This window comes from Takifugu rubripes, chromosome 22 (genome assembly GCF_901000725.2).
Source record: "Takifugu rubripes chromosome 22, fTakRub1.2, whole genome shotgun sequence".
NCBI classification, from domain to species: Eukaryota; Metazoa; Chordata; class Actinopteri; order Tetraodontiformes; family Tetraodontidae; genus Takifugu; species Takifugu rubripes.
In genome coordinates, this window is record NC_042306.1 from 8,521,259 (window position 1) to 8,538,230 (window position 16,972).

The following is a 16,972-nucleotide window of genomic DNA, read 5'->3' on the forward strand; positions in this document are numbered from 1 at the left end:
AACTGAAATGTTCCATCGACATCGAAGCCTAAAGTTTTGTTGGGTTTTTGTTGATTTAAACACCTGCCCTCTCTAGCTCAGGTCAGAAGGGAACATTCTCTCCAGAGATGTTTCGAACCCTCGTTTCAGCCGGACTGTCTTCTTCAGATCTGTGCCCAGACACAATCACGTCTCTGCACGCTGGAGGAAGTTCTTTAGACCTCCTGGCTTGGTCTTTAAATAGACAGTCAAGTATAAGACACAGGTGATCAAAAGAAATGGAACGTCCCCAGATTTAAGTGTCAGGAGAACCTGAATACTTGGGAAGGGATCTTTATTATCATGACACAATGAAAATGTTAATTTTGAATCTTGAATGAAATATTCAGAGGAAGAGGAAGCTGAAATCACTGCCTGAAATGGAAATGCGCTCAATCTTCTCTGGTTGAGTCCTCACTGACAAAAGAAAAAAAATGAAAGAAAGCATCTGCGTTGCTACCTGTCGGCGCCTCAGGCAAGGACCCCCCTACACTCACCCAGGAGGTCCTTTTACACTTTTATCCCATCACTAGATAAATTAAGTATTTATAGAATTTTTTTTTTTTTTTTTGGGGGGGGGGGGGTTAAAAAAATACCTTCCAGGAAGTTTAAAATCTAAGTGGAAGATAAGCACTAGAGCAAGGATATACCATGTTCGTAGTGACGAGCCCAGGCTTGATTTTGTATGATGGGATGCAGGACTGAAAATGAGCCATTTTATTGCTGAACTTCATAATAATTTAACTTGAATTTAACTGTGTTGTTCAGTATTTGGTGAGGTGTTTCAAATGAACAAGATGAGACTATGTAAAAAGATATAAAACCATAGATTTGATCACAGTCTGAAAATGCTGCCTTTTGTCAAAGGACTAAGTGATTTTTGGATCCCTGTAAAATAAAAAGAAGCGTAAGAAGAAAGCATCAATAAAGAAAATAAAGTTGATTTCTTCCATCCCAGAAAACAGAAGACTTATTAACCTGATGCATCTTCTGGTGCTTTAGGTTGGTTTTAGTGAATCTACCTCCTGCTTGTACAGATATTTTCTTTACTCAACTGATAAAATGTACCTTTTAATAAGAGTAGTGGATTTTAATTTCCTCCTGCAACTTCATCTTTAGTGAATTTTGTGTCATCTGCTTTACAGAATATTTCTAGATTCGACAGAGTTCATGGTGCTGTCAAGCACCGGCCTCGAATAGACTGCAGATTTTTTCAATCTTTTATAAGAGCCTCCGAACGCATTAAAAAATGTCGGTTTTCATGGTTCATAATTAAGTGTTTACAATGTTGAAATGATCAGATCATCAGCCATGATTAGATGTATATTGATTCAAATTGATAATCCCAACAATCCAACATTTAGGCTGGCTGTGCAGCCGTCATCTTGATGGTTGAACTAATAATAGAAAATGGTTTAGAAGATAACATCAAGTTGATTAAAAAAAAAAAAAAACCTTGTCCCCTCTCTCAAGCTAAACAAGAGAAAATGACATTTCTTTTTCTGTGTAATTGAGATTCGGAGGACGCCTGCTGCAGTCTCTACTTTGTTCTCCATTTGCAGCCTTTTCAAATGCTGTTGTCCTTCTGTTGCGTGGAACGCTCACTGGCCTTCAAAAAGGTTTGAAAATAGGCAGACTGCTCATCGCTAGGTTGATAACAGTGCACGGAACATTTTAGCTGTAGACCGTGACACCGCAAAAAAGTTTGCAGAGAAAACATCTTTTTGACGGCACTGCTCACTTCCAAAACAACTTGTGGTTCAAATTTCCAGTCAGATCAAAGTCATAAATGGCTTCCCATGCAGAGCTCTGCGTCTTTTGACAAGATGAGCTATAACCTGACGAAACATAGATGGCTTAATCAGATTTCAGAAAAAGGAGAATTAGATTTCGTATCATCATCATTATTCTGAACTTTACCAGCATTAAACAGGTAATCCAGTGGATATTGATGCCCCCGCCTTCTTTGAATGTTTTCTTCACAGGTCAGACTGGTTTCAGTCATAGGTGAGACTTTCAGCAGTCATAACATGGATGCATATTGGTGTGATCACTTTATTTCTAATTAGATTTGTTGGTTGTCTAATTGGATCTATCTTCACTTTGCAGAATCCACATGTAAGCAAACCTCCACCACTGCTTTCCACAGAACCACGCAGCCTCGTAACTGAGTTCCTTTTCCGGTTTGTTTCTTCAACAGAGAAGAGCTGATGATCAGTTCATCCTTTGATTCTCTGGAGGTTCTCCTGGACTCCTTCGGGCCTGTCAGAGACTGCACCAAAGACAACGGAGGCTGTAGCCGCAACTTTCGCTGCATAGCTGACCGAAAGCTGGACTCCACTGGATGTGTGGTGAGTCATGTGGTGTGGGGTGATGCTGAGTGCAAGGCAGCAGCGCCGGTATGTGACAGCAATAGAACACCCAAATGATGCACACATGCACTAAACCTCTGCTTTTCAGCTGTAGAAGCAATGAAATGGCACTTTTTGATTGCATTCCACAAAGATCCAAAAAGGCTAAATCCACTTTTGCTGCCCAGCAGCCACCAGAATGTTAGCTGACCCCCCAATGGAGACATTTATAGTTTGCGGCTCTTCATAAGGACTGTAATGGAGCTATAAGTATGATATTAAAGTGCTCCAGAAGCACAACTCAAACATTAGAAATACTCTGAAGAACAGTGTTCTTGTAGAAGTGACAGTCTGCAGAACTCCCCCCTTCAGGGATGTCTTATTTAATGCCTGCTCAAATGTGTCTTAAGTGCTGGATGCTGCGTGAATGCCGAGTCCATCAAGGTTGAAGTCCTCCTATTTGCATGAATATTCCTCAATAAAGACATCACGGTGGTCACGGTGACTCACATCAAGGATGGGGACGAGTGCGATCTGCACTCCGCGATGTCTAAGCAGACAGCTTGACTTTGCCTGTTGACTCACGCGCCTGTTCGGCTGACAACACATTTATTACCTCCAGGTGGTGCTTAGTAACCAGGAAATGCATCAGGCACATTTGCTTGCTTCGCCGTCTGCTCACAGATCAGTAATGCCATTCTTGATATTTTGACAAATCCCCGTACCGTCTGCTAATGTTTTGCTTTCCCTAACACCCCCCCTCCACACACACACACACACACACCATTCCTTTCTCAAATGCCCACTTTCCTACTTTCCCCCAACACTTTAATTGCTTTTCAAGTAGGCCTACTTTCATGAACTTGAGTTGAGGCTTTCAGGCACACTCACAAGATAGAATTTATGCAATCCAATGTGCTTCATCTTATCTCTCATAATGCTTCTCAAGGAAAAGGCGGCAGCTAGAGAGACATTTTGAACGAAGGAATGTTCCCTTTAGAGATTAGTGTATCCTTTTATCACAAGACTACTATATAGGTGGCAGAAAGTCTTTTTAATCAGATTTCAGTCATATTTTACATCTTATATCAGTGCCCCCAGTGTTAGTCAATCTGTTTACCACATCCTGGCTGTAGATACAAGGAATACAGCATCAGCATATATAAAACTCATTCTTTATCCCCACAGTTTCGACATTTGGTGTCTGTTTTGTAAAGCATCACAGATGAAAACTGTTTCAACAGGATTTCGAATGCCGCCACGGTTTTGACCGTGGCCTCGATGAGGGGTTATTTTCAAGACTTGTTTCTAAAATGAAATAAAACCGAGGGATTGTAGGTCATCGAGATCAGGGCAGCCTTGTTGTAGGCAGGAGGTGATGAACAGCTGCAGCCTTCCTCCAGCGAGTAGAAGCCATGGGTCTGGAACTGTCTCTGAGGTAGCAGTAGACACAACCACCCACCTGAGGTTCTCGCTGAGCCACAACAGCATGTGTTGGTCTGCATGGGGCTCAACAAGCTTACGTCAATTTGGTTGATTATAAGATGGTATTCGAGCAGTGATGTGGTTATTGCGACTGGGACTGGTGTCAACGTTGGGTGGTTTTCGGTTTGGATTTTTTCTTTTAGACGATGAAAATTTATATCCTAAAATAAATCAGAAAATTGTATGATTGCCTTTATTTCCATCACCTCGGTGATGCCATCGTGCGTGGTTTGGACTATTTCTCTATTTCAGGAACTATTTTCCCTGAAAATACTGTTGGAAATCTTGTCATTTTCTTAAGTGAGCTGCAAAAGTATTGTCAAATACATTGAAACGGTCCAAAAAGCCTGAGCTCTTGCTGCCTTGTCCTGTTTCCCTTTTAGCAGACACGTTCTGTGGCATCGCACTGCTGTAACCCATCAGTGCCACAAATGTGAAAAAAGTGTTCGGGTCCAGGGTTCTGGGTTGTTTTTTTCTGCAGGGGGCGTGGTAGAGCCACGCTCCTGCCACAGACGGACGCACCTGCAGTCTATCTGTAATCTAGCCGCCTATTTAAGTAAATGGACTCCTGCCATTTTGTGTTTGTTGAATAAAACCTAGTTTTGGACTTTTCATCACTGCGTTCTTGCCTGCTTTTGGGTCCTGTTAAAACCCAGACTGTAACAAAAAGTGTCAAACTGTGAAAAAGGATTGGAGCTAATAGCATTCTGTTCATCCACTATCTGCAAACATGGTTATGCACAATTCTCTCTATCTCAGAGCTCATCTTATATCAGTTATACTTGGGCGGGTTTCGTGTTTTGGATTAAAATTAGTCAATGATTGCCTGAAGTCTGGAGCCCTGGACACCAAATGCAGCATTTTCTACTCGATTGTACGGTTTTGTCCACTCGCCCCTGCAGCTGTCTTCAGTTACTTCCTGTCTGTTGAACTCTCTGCTTTGCTTTTATTCAGGAAATAAAAAAGTTTCAATATTGAGGTTCAGATGAGAGATTTTATTTTCATGCTGTTGCAGAACCAACGCAGGGTTTCACATTCTTCCATATAGACGAATGCATTCATGACTGATATCTACCTGGTAGGGAAGGAAACCCTGCTGGACTGTGCCCCCTCCAAGGACTGGGTTGCTATTCCTGGTCTAGTTTATTGTGCTCCCACAATACTCTTAATTAGGAGATAGCATGCATAATTCAGGTTTAGTAATCTGCACATTCAAACTCAACCTTGGATAACACCACAGCCATGTCAATGCACATCAACCCTGCCTACATTCCTTTTTGTTTCTGGTTAAATAAACAGAGATTTTTAGCAACACGTTGAAACAAGCTAAAACAGCCCCGCTTAAATCGCCGTTGTGTTTCGCCACTTTTCCTCAATCTTTGCAGTTTTTGTGGCTGGCAGTGCTGTCTGCCCGTACTGTGGTTGCTTCCTTTCTTTCACCGACTGAAGTTGAGACCGAGCCACAGGCGCAGCTTCGTTTTCAGGTGCTAGATTTGCTAACTGCTGTTGTTCGCTATGTACTGATATTCAAGGTCTTCACCACCAACAGTTCAGTTTGAGGTGCCCCCCCATCACCCTGAAAGCCACATTGGTTGACTGGTTCTGTTGTGAGCTCAGACGACTGTGCTGACCAACACCATTTGATTTAGTTACATTTTCAGTTGGAACTAAGCTTATTTAATGATTACTTTTCTGGTAATCTGTTTTTCTCTGTGTCGGTGATAAGGTAACGTAGTGGTGACCAACTGCTTTCAAACTCCTGGATCTACTGCAGCAGACAGACAGGAAGAGAGATTGGCCGCTTTGACTAAAGCAAGTCATTTCTTCATCAGGTTTAAGTCAAACTCCTCTGTTTAGGCATCATATTTGCTCAGTCTTGGTATTGAGTGCTGATATGCATAATAATGTCCAGTCCAGCTTGTCGTTGATCCATCATGACGACCCTCACAAATAACCATGGATTTACTTATTTTTCCTTTTTAGTTGCCCAGGATTTTAGTTTGTTTGTCCTTTGAACTTGCATAAATAAGTGAAGTTGGAAACCCTCTAAATTCAAACTAAAAAAGTGGACCATAAAAGAGATGATGATTATATATATTTTTTTATTTTTTTATTTTTTATTTTCTCTTTCCTACACAGAGTCAATGTCTCCGTCCTGTGGGGGTAATGAAGTACTCCTCCAGTACTCTCCATTCACACCCAACAAGTGTCATAGAGTGTTCACACAGAGAGTTGACCCCCCCCAGTGCCCCCATTGAACGATTACCCTCCATCTCAGCTGTCCAAAGGGCACTGCCCAAACCTCGGATTGCGCGTCGGTGAACCTTTAGACAGAGAGAGCTGTACAGATGTTAGATTTCAGGAGTTGCAGCAATGTTACAGCTGGTTTGACTGATGATGATGACACAATAGCCAGTATCTGTAGGCGCCCAGAGCCCACAGTTCGCATATTTTTAATCCAAGACTTTGAAGATGGTTTCACCGACACCACATTCCGATTTTCCTGCACTTCCCTGATGCGGAAAACCACAAGACGGGTCCACGTCTTGTAGTTTTAAATCCCCCCTTTATATTTCATTTGTATGGTTCAGTATTCCTTAACATCTTGAACAAACCCTCTTCATTATGCAGTTTGTTGTCAAAGTACCATGAAAAGAATCAAATTGAATCTTAGAGAAATTAGTCACACTTTGAACCAAAAGAAGTCCTGAAAGATTTCTTGCAAGTACTTTTGTATTCCATGAATCATTTATAATTTATTATATTTGCATTCCTTAAGCATGTTGATGAATACAAGACTGTTTGTGCACTGTAAGAGCGGTTGCACTGATGCACCATTCGTTATTTCTGTCTTCCTGTCATTTGTGGATCTTTACTCTTATAACGCATGAAAGGGATCAGAGTAGCAGCATGAAAAACACAACTCAGGATGTAAAATGTTGATGTTTGCAGCCTCCTGAGTACAAACCACAGAAAATAAAAACTGAGGGCTTCAGCTCTTCTCCAGGATCTTTTTTTAGGGAATAAAAAAAATGTATTTAACTGTAAATTTAATCAGAAAATACTGCTGAGGACTAATGTTTGTACCTGTGTTGTATAGCTTTAATAGTGAGATACAACTACCGTTAATAGTATGTACAAATAACTTATTTAATGGAAAGGAATATTTAATGGCATTATTAGCATTTTCTCTGGTGGAGTTTGTGTTTCTACTTGACTCTTAGCTGATCTCAGACCTGCCCGCCTCTGAGTTTATGTCGAAGGTGCACAGACGCTGCTGTTGCCTTCAGCAAATCCAATTGCGATCACGCACAGAAAGTAAACATACGCTCAATGAAAGAGGCAGCAGTAACGAGCCGCGCTCGCTAATCTCTGTAAATCTGGCCCCTAACATGCACACTTTCCCATTACAAAAGTGACAAATATGAGAAGAGGCAGGTGTGTAAACAGACAACTCCCCTTTTTCAGCATCTCTAAATGGTCTCAACAGGTTGCATATTAGCGCTCGTGTTTCTGCCAACATATGCCCAGAAATTCTGGCTTCAATAACAGGTTTGCAGAGATGTTTATTAACAAAAACAAAGTTCTTTACCAACCCTGCTGCTAAGCGCCAAACACAGAGGAATCTCTCACTCTTCCCCCTCTTCTTTACCAGAACCTTTTGCTTCTGCTACCAGCGATGCCAAGCTGTCCTTCTGTAGGACGTACCGTCTGCATGTTCTCCTCTCTGTGTGTGTGGGATACACATGCACGTGTCGTGGGACTCAACATGAGCTCAGTGGTGTTAAAGAAGTAATTCTATGTTTTAGTCAGCTAAGCCGTTCCTCTGAAGTTGTAAGTATAGCTTGTTCCACGTTGTGCATTGATCGCTACACTGCTGGAATGGAAGCGTGGTGATTATGCTGATTATCTAACAGGCAGTTCTGGCACCGTTGCCAGAGATGTAAACTATGGATCCCAGGCCTGTCCATCATCCAGCAGCACTGCTCCCGGCTGCCAGGGCAGATATTACAGTGTGGTTATGTAATCATCCTGTGACACTGGGGCTCTGAAATGTACCTCTCATGTGTCTAATCAAGGTGTTAAACCGAGTGAGCTCCAGCACTCCGATTCCACCCGGGTCAATGGTCAGATTTTGGAGTCGGCGCTGCCAGAAGCCTTCCCGTCTGCTTTTAATGCTGATTTTGTGGCGAGCTCACTCGCGCCGCTGCTCTGCACTGACCCACCTCTTCTCTTTTACTGAGATGTTGCCCTGCTGGGGGCAAAGCAATGCAAAGGCCCTTTGGAAGTGGGAGTGTAATAACGCGAGAATGACTGTGAGGTTAATTAGTTTTCCTTCTCACTTACTGTAGCTTTAGCTTAAAAACAGTGGGAAACAACAGAGAAGAGTGCTTAATGACATGAGCAGCCCTCTAAACAGCTGATGTCATGGGATGTGATGTATCTACTATTTGTCCTGTTAAAAGAGTTAAACACGCACAGAAGAAAATGCATTTTAATCACGTTTGGTATTTTTAATCATTATTTTGATTCCATTTGTTCCCCGAAAAAAGACTGGCTGGTTCTCACAAGCCACCCACAGGGGTTCATTTTCCTAATGGGACCAAGGAGAAAGCAAAACATGTCGTAGACTCTAGAGATTTTCAGGCTTCTTATTTCAATGTGACGGTCTTTCAGAGCCAAGCCTCTGCTGGTTTGGGCTGCCTGATGTGAGCATTTTGCCAGTGAGCGCAAGTCAAGATGACTTGATGGAAACTGTTTGTGATTCTTTACAAATCGCATTTTAGCACTTGCTGGATTTCTGTGCTGCCTTTTGTGCTATTTTTGCAATACTACACTTGCATACTTGATATTTCTTGGATAACCGATTAAAAACAACCAGTAAGAATAGTTTTCATTAATAAAACAAGGTGTCATGTTCACTGTAGGGGGCCCAGTAACATCTGACATCAGGAAAAGACGAAAGGCAAAGCAGAAGCAGCATCGGGGTGTGTCTAGGTGAGACGGATGCAGCTTGTAAAACATGTTCCACAAATACCTCGAGAGGAAGTTTTAACACAACTAACCTTATTAGACTCCTGAAAATCCATTATGTGCAATGACTCACTGATTAAATAGGGTTAAAAAAAAAGAATATGAAAACCTGGTGTTGGTTTTATGTGTTGGACTTTATCAGAATCTTTTCATCCAAAATCGGTATCTGTAGGTTATTAATATCAACATAAAAATAAATCCCAATTGTGAATCCCTGTTGTGACATTGTGAGCTGACTGTGCCTGAAAAAATAAGTAAGACTCGCAAACCGAAATAGAACAGTTTAGATTAAGGAAATATGACGGTCATCAGGAAATCTGGGGCTAGCTACAATTTGGTTTCAGTTTGAGGGGTAGAACTAGTTTATCCAGTCTCTTGATACAGTTCAATGATATTTATTTATCTATTGTTAGGCTAAAGAATAAGAGTTAGCATATGGATTTTATCAGCACAGCACTGTATAACTGCTCATTACCTCTGCGTCACCACAAATTAAAATCCATTTTCTTCATACTTTTTGTAGCTTAGTGATACTCATTTTCCCATATCACTGAATATGTTTTATGCATATATAAAAAACCTCTTCCTCTCCCACCTGGGCAGTGGCTCCTTCAGACTCGGGTCCTCTACCACAGGCCTGGGAGTCTGAGGGTTCTGTGCAGGATCTTAGCTGTTCCTAGGACTGCACTCTTCTGGACAGAGATCTCTAATGTGGTTCCTGGTAACTGTTGGAGCCATCTACTCGGGTTGGGTGTTACTGCCCCTAGTGTCCCGATCATACTGGGACCACTGTTGCCTTCTTGCCCCACATTGTCTCTATCTCCTCCTTCAGCCCTTGGTACTTCTCCAGCTTCTCGTGTTCCTTCTTCCTGATGTTGCTATCACTCGGGATTGCTACATCTATCACCACCACTGTCTTCCAGTGTTTATCCACCACCATCTTGTCAGTCTGGATCTGGAAGTCTCACAGGATCTTGGCCTGCTTGTTCTCCTGCACTTTTGGGGGTGTCTCCCACCTGGACCCTGGGACCTGTCGTCGAAATCCTCAGAAGGGTACTCAGACAGGCGCACGAACAAAGTTCACCACAAGTTGAGACCAGACTTCAAAGACTTTTCACCTGGCCAGGGGGAGCCGCCCTCCGATCAGACGCGCACTCTGCCGCGCTGTCCCGGAGATTCTCTTCCTCCTTCCCAGCGTTGTCTCTTTTATTAAAGTAGGCATGGTTACACAGCAGGAGGCATATCTTAGTGACATAGATTGCATCAGCTACACTTCTCACATAGGCGGGGCGAGGTCATGCTCGCTGAGTCACATTGCTCATGTTTTGACTAAACATTTTTTACCATGGTACCATGTCACACATGTCCAAGGCCATGTGGATGCGGAGGCTTCTTTGACTCCCTTGGAGCGGTTCCCAGCATACTCAGAGGCGCCCAGGTGTGGTTAGCCTAACCGAAGCAGATATTACACATTCTTGTTTTGTCCTCCTTCTTACTAAACATGCCTACACACAGACCCATTCCCACACTCCACTTTCCCACTTTCCCACTTTCCCACTTTCAAACTACTCTACTTTTATTAAACTAGCAATAACATAAAATGCAATTCGCGATATTTCACAACAGACCTCCAGTCCATACTCAGTGCAGATGTTCCTGTACACTATGCCAGCCACCTGGTTATGCCGCTCCATGTATTCCTTGCCTGCCAACATCTTGCACCCTGCTGTGATATGCTGGTCTGTCTCAGGGGCGTCTCCACACAGCCTGCACCTGGGGTAGGCTTTTTTTTTTTGAACAGCCCTTACAATCACATGTGGTGTTTCATTGTCCCTACTTTGTAGTTCCAGTTCAACACCTCAAATAAACATCCTTTATGAAAGTCTGATATGACACCAAAACAGTTATGGCCCTGTTGGCTACCATGTCACATTCTTAACAAATCTCTGCAATAACAAATGACTCTCTTATTTTATTTTGTTTTATTCTGGGGACTGACACAGTGCATGCTGTAGGCTCCAGCAGTCCTCACCATTTTGTGTTGTTAGAGTTTCCCTCAGGCAACAAAAAACAATCTTAAGATCACATCTTGGGTCAATGTTGAGAGGAGTCAATATCTGGCTGAGATATAGCTACACCTCAGCCCTACAGAGCACATTAGATTCTCAATACTCATGCTTTCCTCCCCTTGGGTCATTGGATTTATGTGGTCTGCATTTAAACTCATCAGGGTTGGAAGAGCATCTTCTGAAGATCCCGCACTCCGAAGATTCATATTTCCACAATACGTGAGCCTGCAAGTGCCTTTGAAGCAGATAAAACTCCATTAATATTGAATTCGGTTGAAATGCAAAGTTAACAAAAAAGCGCTGGAACAGATGAAAACCAAAGGCTGCAGAACTTATTGAACAGTTTTGGTTTTTGCAGGAACATATGCAGCATGCATAGCGTAACATTGCATAAAAAAGGCTGAAATCATTATAGGTCTCCCAAATCCCAGGCGCTGCACAAGCAAAACACCAGCTGCAGAACCCTCCGCAGAGCATTTGTGGTTCGCTGCAGACAAAAGGAGGAAATAAACAATTCACGCTTAAAAAACATGTCACCTTCTGGAGGAAAGAGGGCCTGCATAGTAATACAATTGCAATGCAACTCAGCTGCAGCTATCACATTAGCACTTGGCTGTCATTAATCAAATTAGATAAATTAATGTGGAATCAAGAAGTGGCACAACTGTCCAGTTCAATAGTTTCTTTTTTAATGAGTTTTTTTTTTTTTCTGATTGCATGCTGTTCAACATAAAGAACAGTCACAGAAGAAAGCTATCAGGACTGTTCTCTCTCCTGGATGTATGTAAGTATTCTACGTTGACATTTCTCGCTCTGTGGTGGTCAATCTTTCTGTAAAACAGCCCCCAAATTACTTTTAATGGTGGAGGGTCGAGCTAACGTCCAGTGAGAACGTCTGTGAATGGCAACATTTGATCTGCTCACCAGTTAAAATGGCACACTGGTGCTGCCTCAGCATACACAGTAACCGACACTTGATACTTGCTGTTACTTTATTATTTCCCACATGAACAGAAAAGAGGAAAATGAAGTGACTGGACATCTGTCATTTTTCTCTAGCAGGTTTTTTTTTTGACTCGGCAGATGGGTTTTCTGATTTATTGGAACTATTTTAAAGTCTGTCTGGTCATCAGGAATGAATCTGACCTGCTGTGCTGACTTTCTCTGTAATCTTTGTTCACCTTTCCTTTCCTTCTTTGCCACGGCACCCCAGTGTTGTTCTGTGTTTAATGTGCCCCCCCTCCCCCCTTCATCCTGCATTTAACTTCAGAACCTCAGATAACCCTGTTTAAAGCTGCCCACGGACCAAAGGATGCTGGGGGAGCAGCAGAGACATGTGTTCCTAGCTCATTAGTTTAAGGAACATTTTGTACAGGCTGTAGCTGGAACCCCAGACTGTAAACGTGCTTTTTCCATTTTTCCCAGAATTATTTTTTTAATTTTTTTTTTACAGATTTTGACTTTAGAATTGACGTCCAAATTTCTATTTCTCAGGTCTCTTATTGTCTCTGGAAAAATTATCATTACCTTGGCAATTGTTAAATTAATTACCTTGATTAGGTTTAGAGTCAGTGCCAGTCACCTTTTTGAAACCATTTTGCATTTCCATTTTTTTTTATACTGCTATTACAGTTGTGTTGAACTTCGATTCCACAAAGGTAGAATTTATTTTACAAATTGAAACCTGAGCTGGGCTTCCTGGAAGAGTGTCCAGAACAAAGGCTTTTAGTAAAGCCTGAAAGACAGGTGATGATGTGGTCAGATGAGACTAAACCTGAAATTTCCAGCCACCACAGAAAACTGATGAGTAAAAAAACACAGCCTATCTTATATGTCTCAAATATTTAAGCTAACCTGATCACGAACCTTCGGCCTAGAAAAGGTCAGACTTAAGCCAATACAGAATCTGTGGTGAGATTTAAAGACCGCTGTTCACAGGCCGATCCCATCTAACACGACAGAGGAGGAGGAATGGTTCAATGGCAGTGGTTAGATAGAGCTACATAGAGCGGCTACATAGAGCCCGGATGACCAACACGTCAGTCGCGACCATCCAGTCAATTGCAACCTCATTGCGTGGGTGGCTCGCATGGCATTGGAAGAGCCACTCAATTTTACAATAAAGGAAATGTGTTGCAGCATTTTTGGGCTCTTCATTACAACTATAAAACTGACTTCTTTGCTAGAAGTGTTGGGAGGGATGAAAGTAATTGTAATAGAGGTAAACCAGTTTGACCTTGTCATTCTAAAAGTAGCTCTTTAGCCAAAACCATGGGTACCGCTGTCATGGAGACTTATCTGCAGTGATTTGCAAGGCTCTAAGTTTAGTTTAATTAAATGTCTAGGATTCTGCTCTGAACTTGCTCACTATAACAACCATATAAGAGCAGAATGAGATAAATTGACCTTTGACATATTGCTTATCTTATCACTGTGAACATTCTCCAAGGTCAATTTTTCTCCATTAAATGAAAGGGGAGTTAAAATATCAGCACGAATGTTTTAGGCTACAAAATATGATTCCTTGGCTAGAACTTCTCAGAATAGATAATTTTCTCTGTGAAGTAGACATAAATGTTCCCATGGGCTCTGCGGTGCAGAAAAACCTTTTAACTATCTCAAAAATACATTATACCATCCTTCTCTATTTGATATATCACTCAATGCTTTTTAATGTTATGCATAGCCTTGAAATAGGCTGTTTCATTATTGCTTGAAGTTATATTTGGACTTAATAGACTGTGGATGGTTACAGAAGTGTTGCCCCGGAGAATAACTGTACTTGGCAAGAAAACAAAACTACCATTGTTTTGTGAAATGAATATAGTTCCAAAAATGTAGTTTAGTTTTATTGTTTGTTTGTTTTTTAAATACCCTGTTTTTTTTCCCTTTTGCTTATCTACACGGTCTCAAAATCTAAATCGGACTTTTATTTATTTTTAGTTTTATAACGTTGTTGTTTAAATTTGGATTTTGTGTTACAACCAAATGTTGCTCTGGATTCTCTCATCTGATCGTGGTTGAGAGATGTGTGTGGCCCTAAAAGCTGCAGGTGGGTTATCGAGAGCTACATACTCCTGATAGGGTCTTCCGAGGCAATGTGGTCCCAATTGTTCCCAAAAAACGATGAACTGCCATGTGGAAAATGAACCCTTACCTCAGCTGTAGCAGTTTAACGGGGAGACTTGTTCATGAATGAACTGGGCGTGACATCAACCGGACAATTGCATTTTCTTTACTGCACTGCCAATGATAAAAATGATTCAGTGCTAAAATCCAAGAGAAGGAAAATCATCAGTTTTTCATGTCAGTGCTGCGCTGCTCCATCAGTCAAGTGATTCTGTTGCGAGGTCTCATTCTTAATTTTTGTTTCGTTGTACTTGTTGTAAAGGTTTGTTAAAGTCAATGTATCAAGTGTCTCCAAGAACCGAGCTAATCAGCCACAGTTCTTATTTATTAAATGAAATAAAAGTAATTAAATAGAAGAAAGGTTTTTTTGTTTATCCTAACGGAGTCCAGTCAATTAATGATATAAAGACTCTATGAAGGACAGCTAAAACTATGATTGTTGTTGTGCACTAATCTGCCCATCAGACAAAACTGAAAAGTTCATAGATTGTCCAGCTCCTCTCCGAGGGATTTGATGCCGTCTGGCAAATACAGAGCACTGATTCCTTAAGCCTCAGAAGCGCTGCAGGAATTTATCTCCATTAAGAAACAGGATTAAATATTGTGGTGGTTTAAGAGGTTTCAAAGAGCAGACTCTACTCGTAGCCTCATCACAGCAGGGCAAACGGCACTGCTGTTACTCACTGTCCAGTTATTAAATGGTCAGAGATAAATGGTAATTACGTTTTCTACTAGACTCTTTTTGTGTTTCAATGGAGAGTCATTATCCCGTGTACTGTGCATCATTTGCCGCTGAAAAATACCCCTTCACAATCACTTGCAGATACACACTGTAAATGCCACACACTGGAGAGGAGTAATTTGTCACTGGTTGGGCAGCACCATTCACTCAGGGTCACAACAATGAATACAATATTTACCAATGTGAACAGGCCTTCTGTATTGGGGGGAAAAACAAAACACACAGGCGGAGAATCAATATAAAATCCAAAATACAATGTAAAGTTTAAAGAGTGTGGGGTTCCATGTATGAACGTGGGTTTTGCTGCGAAGTATACTTGTAATGTTAAGCCTTTTCTGGGCAGAGGCACTACGGCGAGGACTATTGCTGGAATACAGTGTGTCTTTCCTACCCCACCCTTTAAGCCACCTAACGCTATGAAAAGATGGCTCCCATGTAACGTGTTTCAGATACCAATCAAGTTTAGGAATGTTGAGGTCCCCTCGGTTGGATTATGGCTTTAAACAGAGGGTTATCAGTAATTTAACAGGGGTTATAAACCAGATTTATGGCACCCTCAACAATCCACATATGAGTCCAGTGGCATCATACTCAAATGATTATTGTTCTATGGGCAGATGGAAAATGGGACAGAATGACTGTTCCTCTGGTTGTCACAAGCATATTATAGCAATCAATAAAATGAGCTATCTGTGTCTGCCAAGCCATGTTGGAGTAACACATCACCAGAAATTCTTCTAAACCTGCATCTCTACACAGCCCCCGACTGCACCGGTTCCCATTGATTTGAAGGCTGTTGGTGCAGATGTGTCGTGAGATTCCCTGTCTCGTGTGCCATTTACCTTCGAGGTAATAAATCATTTGTCATAACAGGGCCTTGCAAAGTGACAAAATCAATATGAGTTTATCAAAGGAGCAGGACCAGGGAGGACTCGCTCAGCACTTGTCTCCATTCTGCACAGTGGTCACAACACGTATATATGGAGAACTCTTCCTGCCGCTCCACACACACACACACACACACACACAAACATGCTACATACATAATCAAATTTATTTATACTGTTGGGTATCACAATCATCATAATTATGGGTTTTGAATTGTTTGGATGATAAACTATTGTTGACATTGGTAAAATAAATTTGCTTTCCCTTATAACTGTGTAGTTAGAGACTAACGGCATAAGAGATGTCTTCATTTTTTTTTTAAAAGTGTCAAAGTCAATGTTAATACCCATTCATGTGTTTATTGAAAATTACATTATGAGATGATAATTGCCTGCTGTCACCACCAACAGGCCAAAACCCAGAATGGGTACCCCAATAGAAAGTGATAAATTGAGATAAAGCTAATGCATTTGAGTTGTGTCTGTCTGCCTCCAACTGAGATTTCACCCCTAAGCTGTTAGCATAGAAGAATCACTCTTTCCACACCATCTGTCACAGTCTGAGAGGTTCTGCTAATAGTGCCTGATAATTGATTAGTTCCTATAGCCCACATAAGGGCAACACTGTTGTATATATAGTAGTATTTGTCCTCTGTGTAAATTGGTATCTTTTTCATTTCATGATTAAATTAACAACTGCAGTGGACTCAACAGTTAGCGCCTATGCTGTTTTAAACGTATGACCATTTATTCCCCCATCAGATCGACTGAGCAATCAATAGAGTCATTTAATCAACAGGGTGTCTTATCCATTAAAAATCCTGGAAGAGGCCTTCACTGTTGTCCTCCAGGAGGCTTGTCTCTCAACTTGTCTCTGTGAGCCGTGTTTGAGGGATGTGATGATCCTCAGTCTTCACCTGGGGGGGGGTTAGAAAGGACTTTGTGGTGAAGGATCATTTAGCACAACCTGCTATGTTTGTGCCTTTCACAGCAAGTTAGGCTGCTTTGATTTTACAGAGTTTGCACCAGTAAATAGAGCAGTCAGGCAAATAAATCCGATCCAGCAGACCAAAGAGAGTCAGGTCAATAATCCAAGCAATATTCATCGAACAGGAAGAACAGGAGATGAATAGGGTCACACTGCGCACGGGGGGGAACAGGAGCAGGTTAAAATACATGAGAAGGGGAACATTTAAACAGAGGGATGACACATGAGGGTTGTCTCACATGTTGAGGGAGATGGAGAGGAGACAGGAG

General features: G+C 41.6%; 1 protein-coding gene across 3 annotated transcripts in view; it reads left to right on the forward strand.

Moving 5' to 3' along the window:
- The window catches only part of astn1 (astrotactin 1), a 254,474-nt gene that overhangs the window by 98,215 nt on the left and 139,287 nt on the right, over positions 1 to 16,972 (forward strand). For all 3 annotated transcript variants that reach the window (XM_029830837.1, XM_029830838.1, XM_029830836.1), the window contains one exon: positions 2,219 to 2,369. In XM_029830837.1, coding sequence (XP_029686697.1) covers positions 2,219 to 2,369 — 151 coding nt within the window. The remainder of the gene's footprint in view (positions 1 to 2,218; positions 2,370 to 16,972) is intronic.